We start from the raw sequence: 16,842 nt of genomic DNA on the forward strand, positions 1-16,842 counted from the left end.
ATAATTAGAAGTAGAAGAGGAGGAAGAATATTTCTTCTGCATACTCAACTTTCTATTTTAATCGACTCCAGTTCACAATATTGTATCAGTATGAATATTAAGCTTAGCCAATCAGACGCAGAGAGAGGGGCGTGGTTATAGAGACGTTTCACCTGTGGTGTCACGTTACACGTCTTTAGCCCCGCCCTCCCCACTGGCGGCTGGCAGGTCGGTTTACCTGAGTGAATCAGAGAGGGAGGACAAAGCGGCAGGATCGTCTATGACAAACGTGGAGTTAAATAAATGAGCTTTCTGTCAGGTTTGCGTGAAGATGGATGAGGTGTTCCTGAAGTCAGCCATTCCCGCCACTGCGGACTCCTTTTTCCCACTGGACGATACCACTCTGGCTCTGCCGGCCGAACCCAGCGGCAGAGCTTCGGTTAAAGCCGTGTCAAAGGAGCGGAGTCTGAGAGTTCAGCAGCAGGTCCAGCTCACACTGGCCCGGAAGGCAAGGAGGACTCTGTCTAATGGTAACATAAATGACTGCCACACCTCGTGTAAATAGGGGTTTTATTACATTTACAACCGAAGCCTCCTTTCTCTGAACATTGACACTTGGCGTAATATAAACAGACAGTGGCCACGGCCACTCGTTAACGTATTCACGCTGTCAATTACTGTGGTAGAGGTAAATGAACGATATATTTTTATTTTTTTTCTCTCGTTGTCAGGTAATAAACGAATAGATGAATCAACTAGTTGACCCATTTATAGTCATGTAACAAGTGTGGAAGTTTTGTTTACATAGCAACGATTTTAATATTTGAAATAAGGCGAAAACCAAGGCTTATCTGTCAGTTACTCATCATAGAAACACTTAGTTCAGGGTTTGGTTGGCAACGACAAAAGAATTCAGTCAACACTTGAAACAAAACACTACATGCAAAGTTAATACACTGCACACACTTGCAGACTGTATAAGTAAACAAGTAAAAGATTTCTGGAATTTTCTGAAGAAAGAGGAATAAGAGATGAGCCAAAGGAGACCGTCCCTAGATTACAGACTAACAAAAACATATCCTCAGAACCAGACTGAAGTATGTTAAGTACAGCCTGTACAAAGATGACAAACACTGAATAGTGTGTTATTTTTAAGAAATTGAACAAAACCCAGCTACAGAGATGTTGCCTATGCATGGACAAAGGTGGGAGAGGCCTTTAACACAAAGAACACTGCCCCCACAGTGAGGTATAAAAATAATATTGGGTATTGAGTTTGTGGAAATCAAGTTGTTTGTTGCTTGTAAAGAAACATAGTAGAAGAGGAGAAACTTATCAGGCTGTGAATGACAATAACCTTCAACTGTGTGGTTGTTATACTTTGCCCCATTATGTAAGACATTAAATTACTTTGTGAGCATTTGTCTTTATGTCGCTGTCACATTTACCCTCTGCTAAAAGTTCATTTATCTCAAAATTAGTCCACATATCAAAAGTGATGCCAGCATGTCAGATTGGTGCAGATTTCACTATTATGTTATTTTAATCTTACATTTTGTTTTGGTGTGTTTGATCCTGGGTTATACCTAAGTGTTCAGTGAACAAAACTGAAATATTAGCCTCATCCTGATTAGCAGAATATCAGGAAAAAAAAAGTAAAAACCAGTGTTTAGAATGTAAAGTTGTTTTTGTTAATGGTGACTTCCTTAAATGACGAGTCGGTGACCGTCAGGTTAATAATCCTCCAGTCAAAAATGTAGTCTTTTGTGAGTCATCGTCTGTGTTTTTGTGGGAACTGTAGCCCAGTGGACGCATACTTTCATTTTTACTAAAACACAGGTCACTTTTGGGTGATGGGAATTTTTGCGACATTACAAAGTAGTTTTCTAGTCCAACAGGTTCCTTCAGTTTCAGCAGAGGGAAGGCTGATGGAGACACATAATGGGAGCTGACAAACTCAACCGTAATACGTCACTCACTTCCTGCCTCTCACTCCAGGGGTCATGCCCTTAGTTTCTCGTGCACATTTGCAGTTGGGAGTGAGTCAGTTTGAAGTCCAACCAGTCATCCGCTCATTTAACAATTATATTTAATCACAGGAGGACAGTTGGGATCTTAGAAGGTTAGGTTAAAGCAGTAGTTGGGATCTTAGAAGGTTAGGTTAAAGTACTGCTTTAACCTCAGTAGTCTCAAATAGTGGGGCGGGCCCCCCTGAGGAGCATGGTGAGGTGTGAGGGGCTTCCAATGGAATATGGCACGCTGGACATTAGCGTACCACTGCTGTAATGCTTGAATGATTACAAGCCTCCAGTCACTAGGTGGCAGCAACTCAAATATATATGTTATCGGGTTCTAAAAAGTATTTTAATTTGCAGGATTGTAGGTTGGAGGGGCATGAAAAAATGTAAATGTAATGTAACTAAAATAATTGTTTTTGTTGATAAAATGTCATAGAACATTTGTGTTAAAAATGAGATAAAATTAAATTTAAAAATCTCCCTCCACAAAATTCTATTTAAGGCACATTGATTCCACTCGACACTAATATTGTTTTCAGTTTAGTAAAGTCAAACTGGATAAACAGAAATTTAAGACGCTGATGTTAAGTGATACACTGCTTAAGTCAAACTGGATAAACAGAAATTTAACTGCTCTCCTGGTTAACCATTTTATGGTTTGGTTATAGAAAATTAAACAAAACACAGCCAGAGATCACATCTTCAATCAGGTATTGTTTCAAAAGTTCCTAAGTAAACATACAGCAAATCTGAAATTAAGACGCAAATATTGACATTTTTATGCCCTCAACTTTGACTTTCCTTACTTTCTAAGGACCCAGAATAAATAACATAAATGGAAAGGGGAGAATAAATCAGTCTTCATTTAGTGATGAACCCAATTGTTTTTATTTCCTTTCTCTCCACTAGTTTCCTGCCATTCACTCGTCTTCCTAGTGACCACATCATTTATTTTGCAGTTTACAAAACACACAAGATCTTGTGGTCTAGGTGTTGCGATACCTGTGGGGTAAAATGCTTTGGTGTGGGGACACTTTGTCCTTGTGGGGAAAATGTCCTGGTCCCCACTAGGAAAGAGGATATTTTGAAATTTATTATTTAGTTTGGACTTAGAATTAGAGTTAGGGCTAAGGTGGGACTTGTAATTCCTAAAATAAAAAGGAAATTAAATAACAAGTTAATTAATTAATTTTCCGACTGACGCACAAATAAAAAATATATTAAAAAAATAAAATCAATTTGACCTGCCTTAATTCCAATGGGTGGTGCCCCCCACTTTGGGAACCACTGGGGTAAAGGGTAAGGGAATGCATTGTGTCAATGTGAAACAGACATTGTATATGTTTGTGTGAGAGAGAGAGAGTGAGTGAGGGCAGCTTAAACAGTGAGGCTCACTGTTAAAGCTGCCATTGTCGTAGTCACTCCTGTCACCTGCGGGGGTGCTAGTGTGGCCTTGTGTTCAGGTGACTTCAGTGTGAAACTGTACACTCTAACTAAACCTCTGTGACTCGTCTCAGGTGGTGTCCACTTACAGAGGAGCGCGGCTCAGAGCTTTGATGCTGCTGATGGATTTGTACCAAACGTGAAGGTGAGGAGTAATACACACACACACACACACACACACACATACATACATGTTTTTGTGTTTTTGGAGAACTCTCGACAGGTTGACAATTTTAAATACACCACACAGACATTTGAGTGCATTCAAATGTCCTGCAGCTGCTTTACATCTACATCATCATCATCACTTGTCACAGTCGTCCTGATCCTCACTGTGATTGATGACACATTTATGACACAGTTTAGGATCAAACTATAGTTGAAGCCTCATCTTTTTTTTATGCTAGTTAAAAAAAATATTTTGTGGTTCTAACAGTGGTTGGCAGTAAATGTCGAGAGGACTTAATGTCCGCCAGCGTTAGTCGCTAATTTTTATTGTTCCTGCTCTCCGCACGTTTCCACTGCGTCAATGGGTTGCCTCCTGATTATCCAGTCTACATGGCGAGACCAGGGTCAAATTACAGACGGCACCTTTGTTAATGGCACATCCAAAAATAGTACTGTGAGGACTCATTTGCATTAACTTGTTGTTGTCGTGTTCACCGTGACTGCCTTCGATTTAACCTCATTGGAAATGTTGAAATTACGTATTATTGGTTTCAGCTATGGCTCAATAATGAGGTCAGAGATCAGATGTCATGAGGGTCAGTACCTTGACCCCAGCTTTTACCTCATGAAAAGTTAAATAAAGTACCCTCAGTGGTGCCATTAAGATTTTTTTTAATGTAATTTTTTTGTCCTGTTTTCCACAGCTGAATGGATACACCAACTACCCTCTGTCCAACAACCACATGCGCAAACCTTCCAGGAGGGTGGAGGTGTCTCCGCCTCCGAGCCCAGGTTTACCTCGCAGTCGCTTCCACTACAGCACCCTGCGGTTTGGGACTCACCCCGGGCTCAGTTATCCTCAGAGGTCCGGACCTGTGCAAGACCACACGTTTGGTCCAGATTCTTTTCAGCGCTACGCCTTCTCCGAGGCTCAGCGTGGGAGCAGGGCGCAGGTGTCCACCACTGCGCAAGGGAGCATCCGTCAGAGGTCACTGAGACAGACACCGGCGCCTCTGCCCGTCTTTGCTAACGCAGGGTATCAGCAGAGCGCTGATTATTACGGCTCTCGCTGGAGTCATAACCAGACGTTGAGCAGGAGACACACGACGCTGGAGAGGAGCGCAGATGTGGCACTGGGCCGTGTTCAACCTGAGGACGGTGCTTCCTGGTCGGCTCAGATCAGGAGGAACGCACAAGCCCTCCGCAGACTGAACTCCTACCCACCTACGGCCACCAGTTTAGAAGTAGACATGGGCCGGCAGATGGACGAGGAGCTGCCTCTCCAGCAGATCCAATCACAGAACAGCCTCACTCTGTAGGATTCTGTTTTTAACTACTTTCGGCACATTTAATTATTTCTTTTTTTGAGTGGTTAGCTTTTAACATACTGGCTAATATTTACCTTTTTACTTTGTTTTTAGCAAATTTTATCCTAGATCTACTTTGAGCTGATTTTGCTTACATTTAAAGCTAAATGTTGCAATTTGTATTCCTCTTTTATGCGCTACATTTGGCTAACATTAGCTATTTTGTTCAAACTTAGCAATTTTATCCTGTTTTGACGTTATTTTATTTTTTTGTTAACAGTTTTTACAGTGATTTTGCATGGGTCTTTCGCATCTACTCATTTCAAGAATTCTTTTTTTTTAAAGCCTGCTAATCGTGGTTCAATTTTTGTTTTCACTCAGTGTTGCCTGTCTATCTGTTTCTACACAGGAAGTCGGACAACAAGGTCCCAGAGATGACGTTAGAGCGAGCCGTGAACCTGCTGACACAGGACAACGAGGAAACACTCGTATGTGCAGCGGGTCACATTCAGAACCAGTGTTTCAAGAGCATCGAAGCTAAGAAGATGGTATGTTGTACAGCTTAGAGAGTCGATTGACTGTGATCTGGAGGAAATGTTATGTTTCTTTACGTGAGCTCATAGTCATTCTTCCTTCTCTGGTGTCCAGGTGTACTATCTACGGGGCATCGGGAAACTCCTGCAGCTTCTGCACATCGACAACGAGGAGGTGCAGCGAGTGGCAGCAGGAGCGCTACGCAACGTTGTGTACCAGAACAGCGAAAACAAGATGGAGGTGAAGGAGAACGACGGCATAGCCTTGATCCTGAGCGCACTGAAAAGCAGTCGAGACGTGGAGACCAGGCGACAACTCACAGGTCGGTGTTCTCTAACCGTGTTCTGTGTCTCGAGAGGATTTGACAAACAGTACACTATAGTTTTTTTCCTTTCTCTCAGGTCTTTTGTGGAACCTCTCTTCCCATGATCTTCTGAAGGAGCGTCTGTCCAGAGAATCCTTATTCGTCCTCACTAAGTACGTCCTTGTGCCAAGTTCGGGCATTTCAGAAGGCGAGAACCCAAAAGATGAGCTTCTGGCTGACGATGAGGTTTTTCACAACGCCACAGGCTGCCTGAGGTACACTCTCCTTTGTTAGCTCTGAAACTGGAAACGCTGAGTGCTTTTGGAGTAAACTGACACCCAGTACTGGAGGCAGACGTTCAGCGAATGCCTTAAAAACACAAAAAAATTCCTTTTGATAAATCACTAAAGTCAGGTCTGAAGTGGAAACTAGTCGTTCAGGGGCCACATATGGAGAAGCAGATGGATTGGAAGTTAGAAGTTAGAGACCTCAGTTGGGGAGTGCGAAGGTAAAGGGGTAGTAAATTGATGATATTACAGAGAGTGAAACTTGGCAGGAGGCAGATCTGCTCCCACACTGTCTCACTGCGACCGTGTGTGCCAAAGAGTTATGAGTAAACAGTCTCTCATCGCAGCATAACCTGATATCAGCCCTCAGAAATCTGCTGAAATCCAAAACGCTGACTGTAGATCTGTGAGGACTATCAAAAACCATCAAGGTTCCTGATGAAAAACTTCACTGAATTTGTTCTAGCAGCTGTCAGCAAGGATGATGGATTAAAGAAAAATCTGGTTCATTTTAGGCAGCACCCGCAGGTCAAAAACGCCAAAATCTTTTCACTTTGACCAAGTCAGCACAGGGAAAATAATCTTCATACTCCTTAAAACCATAAGTCACCACTGACTGTTGTGACTATAGGGAAGAGAGTTAATGTCTTACTGGGAGCTCATTTAATAAAGTCCCACCATCTGGGAAGGATATTACTATATTTCATGGCTGTACTTTCTAAGTCCAATTTATTACATTACAGGTAGTTTGAGCCACTTTAAGCCAACTTTTACTTCAAGTATGTTCTCTTCAGTCTTGTGACTCATCTCTTGCAATTTTTTTGCTGAGTGCCAGGCCTAATATTACTACGTACTCTATATATATACAAATATGCTAATGCTATTCTAATATTACTACCCACTGTAGGCTATTATTTTTAACTATAAGCAAGTTTTGTCTTATTTATGGTCATCCTTGCTGTGTTTTTGTATTTATATTTATATATGTATTTATCTATATATTTATATGTAATTGTTTTTTGAATAGACCGTATAATTTGACTTATTTCGATTTAGTTTTGGCTAACTTTTAGCTTTTGCACCAGCCTTTTGTTAGTCTGTGGGTTTTGATATTTTCTCGGAGTGATGTTCCTTATGCTTTTATTGTGGTTGCAACTTTATTAGGTTCAAGCAACAACTTTTTTTATTTTAGCCATTATTGTTTGTATAATTTTGGCTAACAATGAGCTTTTTCTGATGTAAATTTTAGCAACAAGGTGGTAATGACATTCCTCAAAAGGAAGAAAAGTGTGTTTGTAGCTGTTTTCTTTCTAACTTTTTTTTCTTATTTTTTTTTTAACCTTGAGCCTCTTCTTACCCAAGTGAAGCTTCAATCTAATTGATTTTTTGGCACCTAATTAGCTTTCTCTAATGAGATTTTAACTATCTTGTTGGACTGTCTCAGCATTATCTGAAAGGGATAAATACTTTATAATTGGGAACTCTTGACTTGTTTCATTTTTTTACACCGTCATCTGTGATGTGAAACATCATGACGAAGCAGTTTACCCTCAGTTTTATCTAGATTTTCCAAAATGCCTTGAACCCATTGAGCAAAATGAGTTGGTAATCTATTATCTAATCTATTATAGTTGTGACATATCAAACTACTCTACATCTACAGTGAGAATAAATGTGTCATGCAGTTGGTTTCATAGTTGGTCTCTGGTTGCTGACAAGTCTCTGTTTACAAAGCAGAGAAGAATTAGACGCTCTGCTCCCCTGGCAACTAAAGCCACATGAAAAGAGTCTGAGCCTGAATTATTCATCCAGCTCTACCCTTTGTTCTCCCTGTTCCTCTGAAATCAGTCCTCGCAGGGACAAAGTTATCAAGTTCTCCTTATCATGTTCTCAGCCTCTGTGCTCCTCTTCAGTTTGTATTTTCAACACTTTGTCCAATTGTAAAAAAAAAAAAACTATGAAAAACACATGAGTCAGTCAAACCTACAAAAAATATTTTAATACAAGTCCTAATTCATTTTTTGCTATTTTCTTTGTAAAATGAGTCAGAGCAGATCTCACTGCGACATTAAAATGTGTTTTGACACGTTTTAATTTTGTTTCCCCACTGTTGAACAATGTGTTTTGACACGTTTTAATTTTGTTGTATTTTTTTTCCCCACTGTTGAACATACAGTACATGTAAAAAATGTATTTTTATTTCACAACAGATGAATATTTCTGTTCCCAGGAATCTGAGCTCTGCTGGTCCAGACGGCAGAAAGGCGATGAGACAGTGTGAGAATCTCATCGACTCTCTGGTCTACTACATCAGAGGAACCATAGCTGACTATAAGACGGATGACAAGGTAGAATGAAAAAAGAAAAACTAACCACAAAAACAAGCATATCTCGACACCAGTATAAAGTTCTTTTAACTAAAAGGACTGTGTGACAGAATCACTGATAGAAGTTGATATTTATCTGTATATCTATTGCTTTAACACTGACACTTTTTAAAAAAAAATTTATGTTTTACAAAAATCAATTTTTAGCATTAATAATTCATATGTTAGCCTCTGAACGTATATGTATAACTATAGCAGTGGTTCTCAAACTATGACACGCTTACCACAGATGTACATGGGCTCCCTCTAGTGGTACCCTGGAGAATGTGTCTAGGTGAATCCTGTAGTAATAAATAGAAGTTGTGAACAGTATTTTTTCCTACTCTCTTGTTCCATGTGTGTGTAGTAGCCATTGCCTGTTTAAGCAAAATAACCGAAGTCAGTGAGTCACACCCGCGCAGACACAGAGGCATTACCGAAACTATTGTGAGTAACGGTCGATGCTTGAGGTGGATAATGTTTGTTATTTAATACTTTACTTTGCTATGGTAGATGGCTAATTTTTTATTTTTAAGGCTTTAGTCGAGTACTTCGTAAATATTTTCTGTCACAAATTTAAATACCATTGAGAATCTAATAACATGTATATTTTTATCTGTACAAACCACTGTATGAGTTGCTGCCCCCTAGTGACTGGAGGCTTGGTATCATTCAAGCATTACAGCAGTGGTATACTTATGTTCAGCGTGCCCATCCCACTGTTTGAGAACTACTGTTTTAGTCAAACAGTTCTCTAGGCTGACTGTTCAGTTTGTATTGTACTTGCGTCACTGTCTTTAATACTTTAATAAACAGCGAGTGGAGGAAACTTGGAGCAGACCTCTGCTAAATAAACACGGGGCAGTCTGGAACACACCTCAGACGGTCTGAGGTAGACTGTTCAACTCCCTCGACGTGAACTTTTGCTCCAAAGTTGAATCACAATCAGATTCCATTTAAAAAGTGACAGCCCTAATCTGGCATAATCCACACTCTGAGTCACTTAAACCGCAGTTGAAAAGCAACCGTCTCAGACGTTGTTGTGTCCGTCCATGTACACTAATCAGCTGACTGTCACAGCGTGTGATTTAATATTAATGCGGATTTGTTTCTGCTCTGAAGTCCACAGAGAACTGCGTCTGCATCTTGCACAACTTGTCTTATCAAATGGAGGCAGAGCTTCCTAAAAAGTATGCCAAAGACCTACGGGAATCTCGTCAGAACTTGGCTCCAGACCAGAAGACTGTCAGCTGCTTTTCTCAGCGTAATGCCAGGATCACAGAGGTAATTCCCACTAAATCATGAACCCCAGTGACGATGCATGAATGGTGGGATGTTTTAAAAACCGCCAAACTTGTTTGATCAGCTTGTGTTTCATTACCTGTTAGAACTTGTTGAATGAAAGCAGTGATATTTGACTGTTTTTTTACTAGAAACCGTGAGTCAGATGTTCACGTGGGAAAAAAAACAATTTTTTTTAATCTTTGAAACATAAGCAGCAGCAGTTGGTGAAGATTTAATTAAATAGGACCATATGTTTGGACCCAAATCAAACAGACTATGGTTTTGAATTAACAGTGTGTTGGATCATTCATCACACTGAACTGTTGAATAGATTCATGTTGTATTGCCGGCTCTTCTCTCTTACTCATACTACAGTATAGTAAGTTTTAGGGATGTATAATTTTAGAGAGCCTTTTTTTAAATTTCTTATTTCGTATTTTTATCACCTAATATGGGGATATGTTTTAAAAATGTGTGCATTATTACAGTAATGTAAAAATAGCTGAAATTCCTAGTTTAAGTAAGAAAAAGAGAAGGATTTAAAAATGGCTAATAAAAAAATGCTGGTCAGACATGTTTACATTTTAAGCAGTTGGTATGGTGTCATAATCTTTTTTTAAAAAAATACGTTTTTTATATTTTTTTTATTAGAAATGTATGCGTTTCCAACAAAAAACAACTGTTAGAGCTGTGGTTCCCAAACTCTACCTGTAGCACCCCCTAGTGTATTATTTGTCCATATTCAGTGAACCTTATTTGAAACAACAAATATTGTTCTCGTGCAAAGTAGATTTTTTTTTTTACAAATCCCCCTTATTTCTCCACTTTGATGCAATTAACGAAAATTAGATTAAACATTAGAAATGAATTCAGCAGCAGTATCTCCATGACTCCAGTGCAGGGTCTTCTCCCCACTTTGAGTACCACTGCATTATTTCCTGTAAACATCATCTGCACTGCGGCTCCTCCTTTTATATAGGTCTAATGTGAAGTGGGTTGATGCTGCAGATTGACAGTCAGGCTTCACTAGCTCTCTCAGCTCTCTAAATGCCCGCGGTGAGGCACACCGTGAAACCCTGAACGACTGCATGGTGGTGTCTGTCATTCATCACCGAGCTGTGACTGTGAACCCCGTGAACCCGGCCCGCAGAGAGCTGCAGCTCATCCTCGACTCTTTGTTTCCCTTTAGCACCTGGAGCGACAGAGCCCTCTGCTGGAGGAGAAGGCAAACCCCCGCGGTGTGGAGTGGCTGTGGAGCGCCATCACTATCCGCATGTACCTGTCGCTGATCGCCCGCAGTGTCAGACACTACACCCAGGAGGCTGCCGTGGGGGCGCTGCAGAACATCACGGCTGGGAATGGACCTGTAAGACGACACAGGAACATTAGTACAAATCACTTATTGATGTCAGACATCCCAACCTGCAAGAAGTCATTTCAAGATACGCAAAAATGACGATAATACACCACTTTAAGGAATATTTCCACTTATAGCTTTGCATTTTTTTTCATAATTTTTCAATGTATTTATCGTAACATCAGTTATTATCAATATGAAAAATTATTTTTTCTGCAGCAATGTAGAGACTTTTTTGACATATTGAGGAATGATGACTTTTATCAAATAATCATGATTAATTTCAATTATGGTTAATCACGATTAATTGTTATTACTCAACCACTAGCCTGTGATTAATCGGATGAAAAATTGTCCCACATATTTATGACACATTTCTTTATATTTCCTGTGTTCCAGGTTTCCGAAGCCATTGCTTTCACCATCGTCCAGCGAGAAAACGGCCTCCAACACGTGCAGAAGATATTACAGGAGGGAGAGAGCGATGTGAAGAGGACGGCCATGTCTCTGATAAGAAACCTCTCTCGCCACGAGGAGCTGCACCCAGACATTGGTAATGTTCTATTTTAAATTATTCATGAGCCGGTCTTAAAAAGTGGCCTAATAATAATTCCAGAATAACTTCGACAGCCCGCCAAAGCCCGTAATCACTTCTCTAATCCACCGCAGAGCACATTCACTGCAGGGGCTCAGAAAACAGCCAGCACCGGCTGTCATAAAAACCAAGTCCAACAATGGTGCATTGTTTTGTTGAAATGATTTTGCTTCTTTGACGGCAAGGAAATAATTAGTCAAGATAGTCAGTGCAGCAGGTTAGGCCGATTAAGGATATGCTGTGATATGATAGGTGGACATGTACTAGATGAAGTACAACCCTTACAATATATATATATATACATACACAATATAATCAGTGTACTTGTATCTCTCGTAGTGAGGCAAGTGTTACCGGAGGTCGTAGTGATGCTGCCCAATGACGACACGGGCACCGACCTGTCCACGGATGCGACCTCTTGTCTCTGCCACATCCTGAACAACCTGAGTCAGAGCAACTCACAGCACGTCAGAGCCATCGTCAACCAGGGGGCGCTGCCGAAGATCATCAACATCAGCAGCAAAGACAACGGGTGAGTTGTGTTTACATCGACAAAAAATTATAATAATCGCACTAGAGCAAAACCTCATTGGTCATTTTTCATATTGAAAACCAGATTAAACACAAAGCTCAGTCTTCACAAAAATATAACGATTGAACTTGTCAAGCAGATGGAGAAGTTTACAAAAAAGTCAATAAAATCAGACACCATTTGTAGTCATAACATTTGTCTTGTGACTTTTTGACTTATCTTGGTATGTCTGCTCATTGTAAGACGCTCTGTCTCTAAATACATAATCAGAGCACTGTTAAAAACCAGTCAGTGAATCAGTGTCTTTTATTATTATTGCTTTTACTATTATTTTAATAATTGTTAATGATCATTAGATAGATAGAATCTATCTATCTAATGACCATTAACAGACGATGTATTGTTATTATTATTATTATTATGTTGTTGTTCCAGTTATGGTCCGTCCAGAGCAGGTCAGAGCGCCTGCATCCTGCTGCACACCATGTGGAAACACTCTGATCTTCATGGCTCCTATAAGAAGGTTGGTCTTATCAACACAGTGCAGCACATTAACAGTTTCAGATCCAGATCTAACCGACTGCATACAGAAGATAAATCAGCATTGGTAATCAAACTCTCTCTCCACAGTGTGGCTTCAGGAAAGTCGATTTCATCAACGCCAGGACGACCAAGGTGGTGAGCTCCAGTCGAAACTGAGTCCACTCTCAGTCACTGCACTATTTTTACTACAACCACAGTATTTATGAAGTGTTTATTTACTGAAGATTTAAGAAATAAAATACTATGTTCATGAAGCAGAATTAGCCATTTGAACCTGTTCCCGTTACAGCTGCTCCTGCAGGACCAATTCAAGAACAGCGACTGCTGTACTGTAAAATGCTCCTTATACCACTCTCTCTCCAAATGTTTCACAGTAAATTAGAATATGGAAAAAATACCGCACTGATTAAATTAGAACATTTCAACCTTAACCAGATTAGCACACTTAATCAGAATATATAAAAAAAAGAACAAATCTTGCACAGGTTGACCAAAAATATTGCATCAATTATATCAGTATGCAAATATATTGGCCAAAAATGTAAACACTCCGATACAGTCCGATATTAAGTTTTTGCTGATATTCTATATTGTCCGAACACTTAATTTCCGATATCAATAGATACCGATATAGGCCTGGTAATATTTATTTATTTTTCTGTACAAACCAGTGTATGCGTTGCTGGGACTAGCGTTCTGTATACAATCCCCTGATTATTATTAAAAAAGAATTCTTAAAAAATTAATTAAATGTGTTGCAATGCTGCCATCTAGTGACTTTCACTTTCATATACAGCCATTTATCCACAAAATGTTTTTAGGGCAACCCAGGCATTGCACTATTGGGTTTTTCATATCACAGGAAAAAATTATAACTATTCTTATCATTATATCATATTCCAGGCATTGCATTATTGGGTTTTTAATATCACAGGAAAAAATGATAACTATTCTTATCATTATATCATATCGGCCAAAAATATCGGTCAGCCAATATTATCTGACATCCCTAAAAAACACAACTTACAAGCAACATTTTGGCTCTTTATCTTCATAAAGCGACATGAACGTCGAACTTCCTCTGTGTTAACACAGTAGTGGCAGCTGATAAGTTAGTAATGAATTGCTGTGTGTGTGTCTTAGCTCTTCAGCTTGTGTTGCGGTGACATTATTAATGTTTTTTTAGAGCCTTAAAGATGGAGATCAAACCACGTTCCTGATAAACTGTTATTGTATGTACTGTATATACATGTTTTAGAGCAGAGTGACTTGTTCTTGAAAAAATACCTGTGCTTGAATAGTAAAATATAATGTCTTTTTTTTTCTCTAAACTCTGCTCTTCATTATTTCACCATTACCTTCATGGCATTTTAGTGCTTCCAAGACCTTCCAATGATGATTGAACGTGACCTTTTCCTCCACATTAAGACATAATTAAAAAGATTCTCATCCCACTAAGGTGGATGCTGAGGTCTGTGCCTGTGGATTAGACCAGAGCCTGTGGTGGGCGAGCTGCACTGCGGCACAGCTGAAGGGTAGAGAAGGTTGGGTAGCAGCCAACGTCTCTGTGAGGGAATATAATGTGAAACATTGGGGGGAACAGGTCCAGGAGAAACCTGCACCAGATCATTGGTGGTCCTCTTAACACTTTTGAGATTAACTCTATCTAATGAAGCCGGTGCCAACTGGGAAATCTGGGAAGGCTTAGCTTCACTCCAGGCGGTGGTTGAATTAGCAGAAAACTGAATTAACAATAACCTGCAGTGTAATTACAGCTCTGCAGCAGTTGTTCCTCTTGTATCTGCACAGTATGTTTGCACAAGAATAAGGGAGAAAGAGTGAGATGGTCTGCTAAAAAAGTGCTGCTAAAGTGATAAGTGTACATTTAAATGTTAAGCACATAACACGGTGATAAATTTGCACGGCTTCCCGGGAAATATCTCCAAAACTCTCTCGCTTTTATCCAATAGATTCTCTTGACCTCAGCTTAAATATCTTCATAAAGAAAATTTTTGTATTTTCAAAATACTTACAAAACAGAAAATGTGTTAAATGGAAACCATTTGTTCCAAACGTCTGCAAACAGCTGAAGGTCAGCCACGATCACTTTAAATGTTCTTCAAAAGTACAAAAGTAGAACCACAAGTTATTCAAACATTAGCTAAAAATCTGTTAGAGAATAACAGAATTTGCCAAGAAATACATGACAGAATAGCGGTATGACAAAGTACACAAGTCAAGGTAAAGCAAAATGTTAGCCAATAGTTAAAAAATAGTAAATAAACGGTTATAAATAAACGGTCACCATTTAGATAATCGTATTTTGGTGAAATAACGAGGGTGGATTTCCTGTCAATATCCACTATGACCAGTAGGGGGCAGTGTTGTCACGGTAACATCCTCAATTTTTCCCCTCAACAAAAAACCTAAAAATAGCCTCAGCGTAAAACTGTCCCTGAGTGAGACTTTGTCCTTGAATAACATTTATTTTTTAACATCCACAAACTCTAAATCCGACTTGTTTAAAGTGGTTAATCTGTGAGATTAAAGCCTAATTCTCTCTATTTGAGGAAGTGAACCACACTTGTTTCCCTCTGTTTCACCAACAAGCTCCAATTCCCTCACTTTGTGATCTATTTTGGTGACAAAAAAAGTCCACCATTTCACAGCCTTTGGTCGGAATAAGGAATAAATCCTTTTGAACAAAAGCCTCCTTTTTCACAGCTTTCGCTGATGAGAGAACCGCTCCGATTTACCACTGTACATATTTCACAAAGGAAGACTGGCCTTTCATGCAAAGGACGAGGTTAAACGAGGGCAACCGTGGTGTGGATTAGTCGACGACATTAATCAGATGTTCACTTTTGTAGTTTTTTGCCTTTTTCCCTGAGATGAATTACTTTTCCAACGTTCCCTTTTGAAGACGGATCTTTGTGGCGTTGATACACTGATGTAGGAGTCGTCGCACTGAGGGGGAACATGTTGGACGCACACAATAAAAGAAAGGAGTCTTTGACGGGAACAGCAACAGTGGAAAACAGCCCACTTTGTCTTTTTTTAACTTTACACTGAGGCCATTGTTCAGGGTCTCAGCACTCGGGTCAAAATGGCTGCACGCTGGCTTAATCTCTGCAGAACATTTGGGCCATAAAAGTACGTTCACATCTCAGCACCTCACATCTCAGTCCAACATTCTACAGTTTTACGTTAGATGCTGTCAGGGTTCTTCTATTCCTTCGAATGTTTGAGCTGAAAGGTTTATAAACTCAATCGACCGGTGGTTCTCAAACTATGGTACGCAGACCACTGCTGGTACTTGGATTCCCTCTTGTGGTATTTTATTTTAATAAGGTTACAGAAGCAGTCTACGCTTGAACTCTAAACACTTGTTGGCCAAATTTTATTCAAAATCATTGAGTCCAGGGTTGACTTTTATTCCAATGCTTGTGCTCCCTACAATCTCCCAAAGACTGACACAGTCTGAACTGGGGACCGATTGGAACGTCTTAATTAAATCTAAAATTTCGAATGCATAATACACAGGAGGCTTTGAACTCCAACAAATCTCTTCGCAGTTAACGCCAAACTTTGGGGTTCACGACTCCTTTGTTACTGCAGCCTTCAAGTTGCAAGTCTTCATCGAGAATCCTCTAAGGTTTAGACATGCAAGTCTGATCCATTATTTCTAAATTTCTCAGGATTAATGTGAATGAATGCACAGTCGTGATTCCCAAGTACGGATACAGTTTTAAGGCGCTCCAGGTTTGTCCGAACTCTCATCGTGTGACATTGTCAGTGACATTCCAGCTGTCACTCGGCTTATCTGAATCTCGCATCTCATCCTGATAGTAGGTCTTCTAGTCAGGTCACGTTGTACTTGTTCAAAGGTGACTGCTGTAAGAACTTTCGGCTGTTGATGTGAGATGGAGTTAAAAAAAAATGGGAGCCTGAGAGTTTTCAGTCCGACACAGAAAATCGAATCTGAATTTTTTTCCCCCGAGCGAGAGAAGATAAATCCACTACTTGAAAAGCAAGGTCAGGCGAGTGTCAAAGTCTGAACACTTGAGGGATTCCAGCCATTAAGGCGTAATAGATGCAGTCAGCCGGGAAGAAAAAAGCTGCACA

General features: G+C 39.9%; 1 protein-coding gene across 1 annotated transcript; it reads left to right on the forward strand.

The window, feature by feature from the left end:
• Positions 1 to 164: 164 nt before the first annotated feature.
• On the forward strand, positions 165 to 13,609 carry pkp2 (plakophilin 2). The gene is made up of 13 exons (XM_025057835.1): positions 165 to 509; positions 3,515 to 3,585; positions 4,313 to 4,923; positions 5,325 to 5,463; positions 5,564 to 5,771; positions 5,851 to 6,028; positions 8,271 to 8,388; positions 9,529 to 9,690; positions 10,880 to 11,056; positions 11,447 to 11,600; positions 11,982 to 12,174; positions 12,610 to 12,697; positions 12,805 to 13,609. Exons 1-13 carry the CDS (start codon positions 311 to 313, stop codon positions 12,871 to 12,873), a joined length of 2,367 nt encoding a protein of 788 aa, XP_024913603.1. The 5' UTR covers positions 165 to 310; the 3' UTR covers positions 12,874 to 13,609.
• The last annotated feature ends 3,233 nt before the right edge of the window (positions 13,610 to 16,842 follow it).

Source organism: Cynoglossus semilaevis, chromosome 8 (assembly GCF_000523025.1).
Source record: "Cynoglossus semilaevis isolate Cse_v1.0 chromosome 8, Cse_v1.0, whole genome shotgun sequence".
Classification (NCBI taxonomy): domain Eukaryota; kingdom Metazoa; phylum Chordata; class Actinopteri; order Pleuronectiformes; family Cynoglossidae; genus Cynoglossus; species Cynoglossus semilaevis.

Coding starts and splice junctions, on each gene's coding strand:
- pkp2 (XM_025057835.1), top strand. CDS start 311: ATGGATGAGGTGTTCCTGAAGTCAGCCATTCCCGCCACTGCGGACTCC. Junction 8,389..9,528: donor ACTATAAGACGGATGACAAG/GTAGAATGAAAA, acceptor TCTGCTCTGAAG/TCCACAGAGAACTGCGTCTG. Junction 11,057..11,446: donor TCACGGCTGGGAATGGACCT/GTAAGACGACAC, acceptor CCTGTGTTCCAG/GTTTCCGAAGCCATTGCTTT.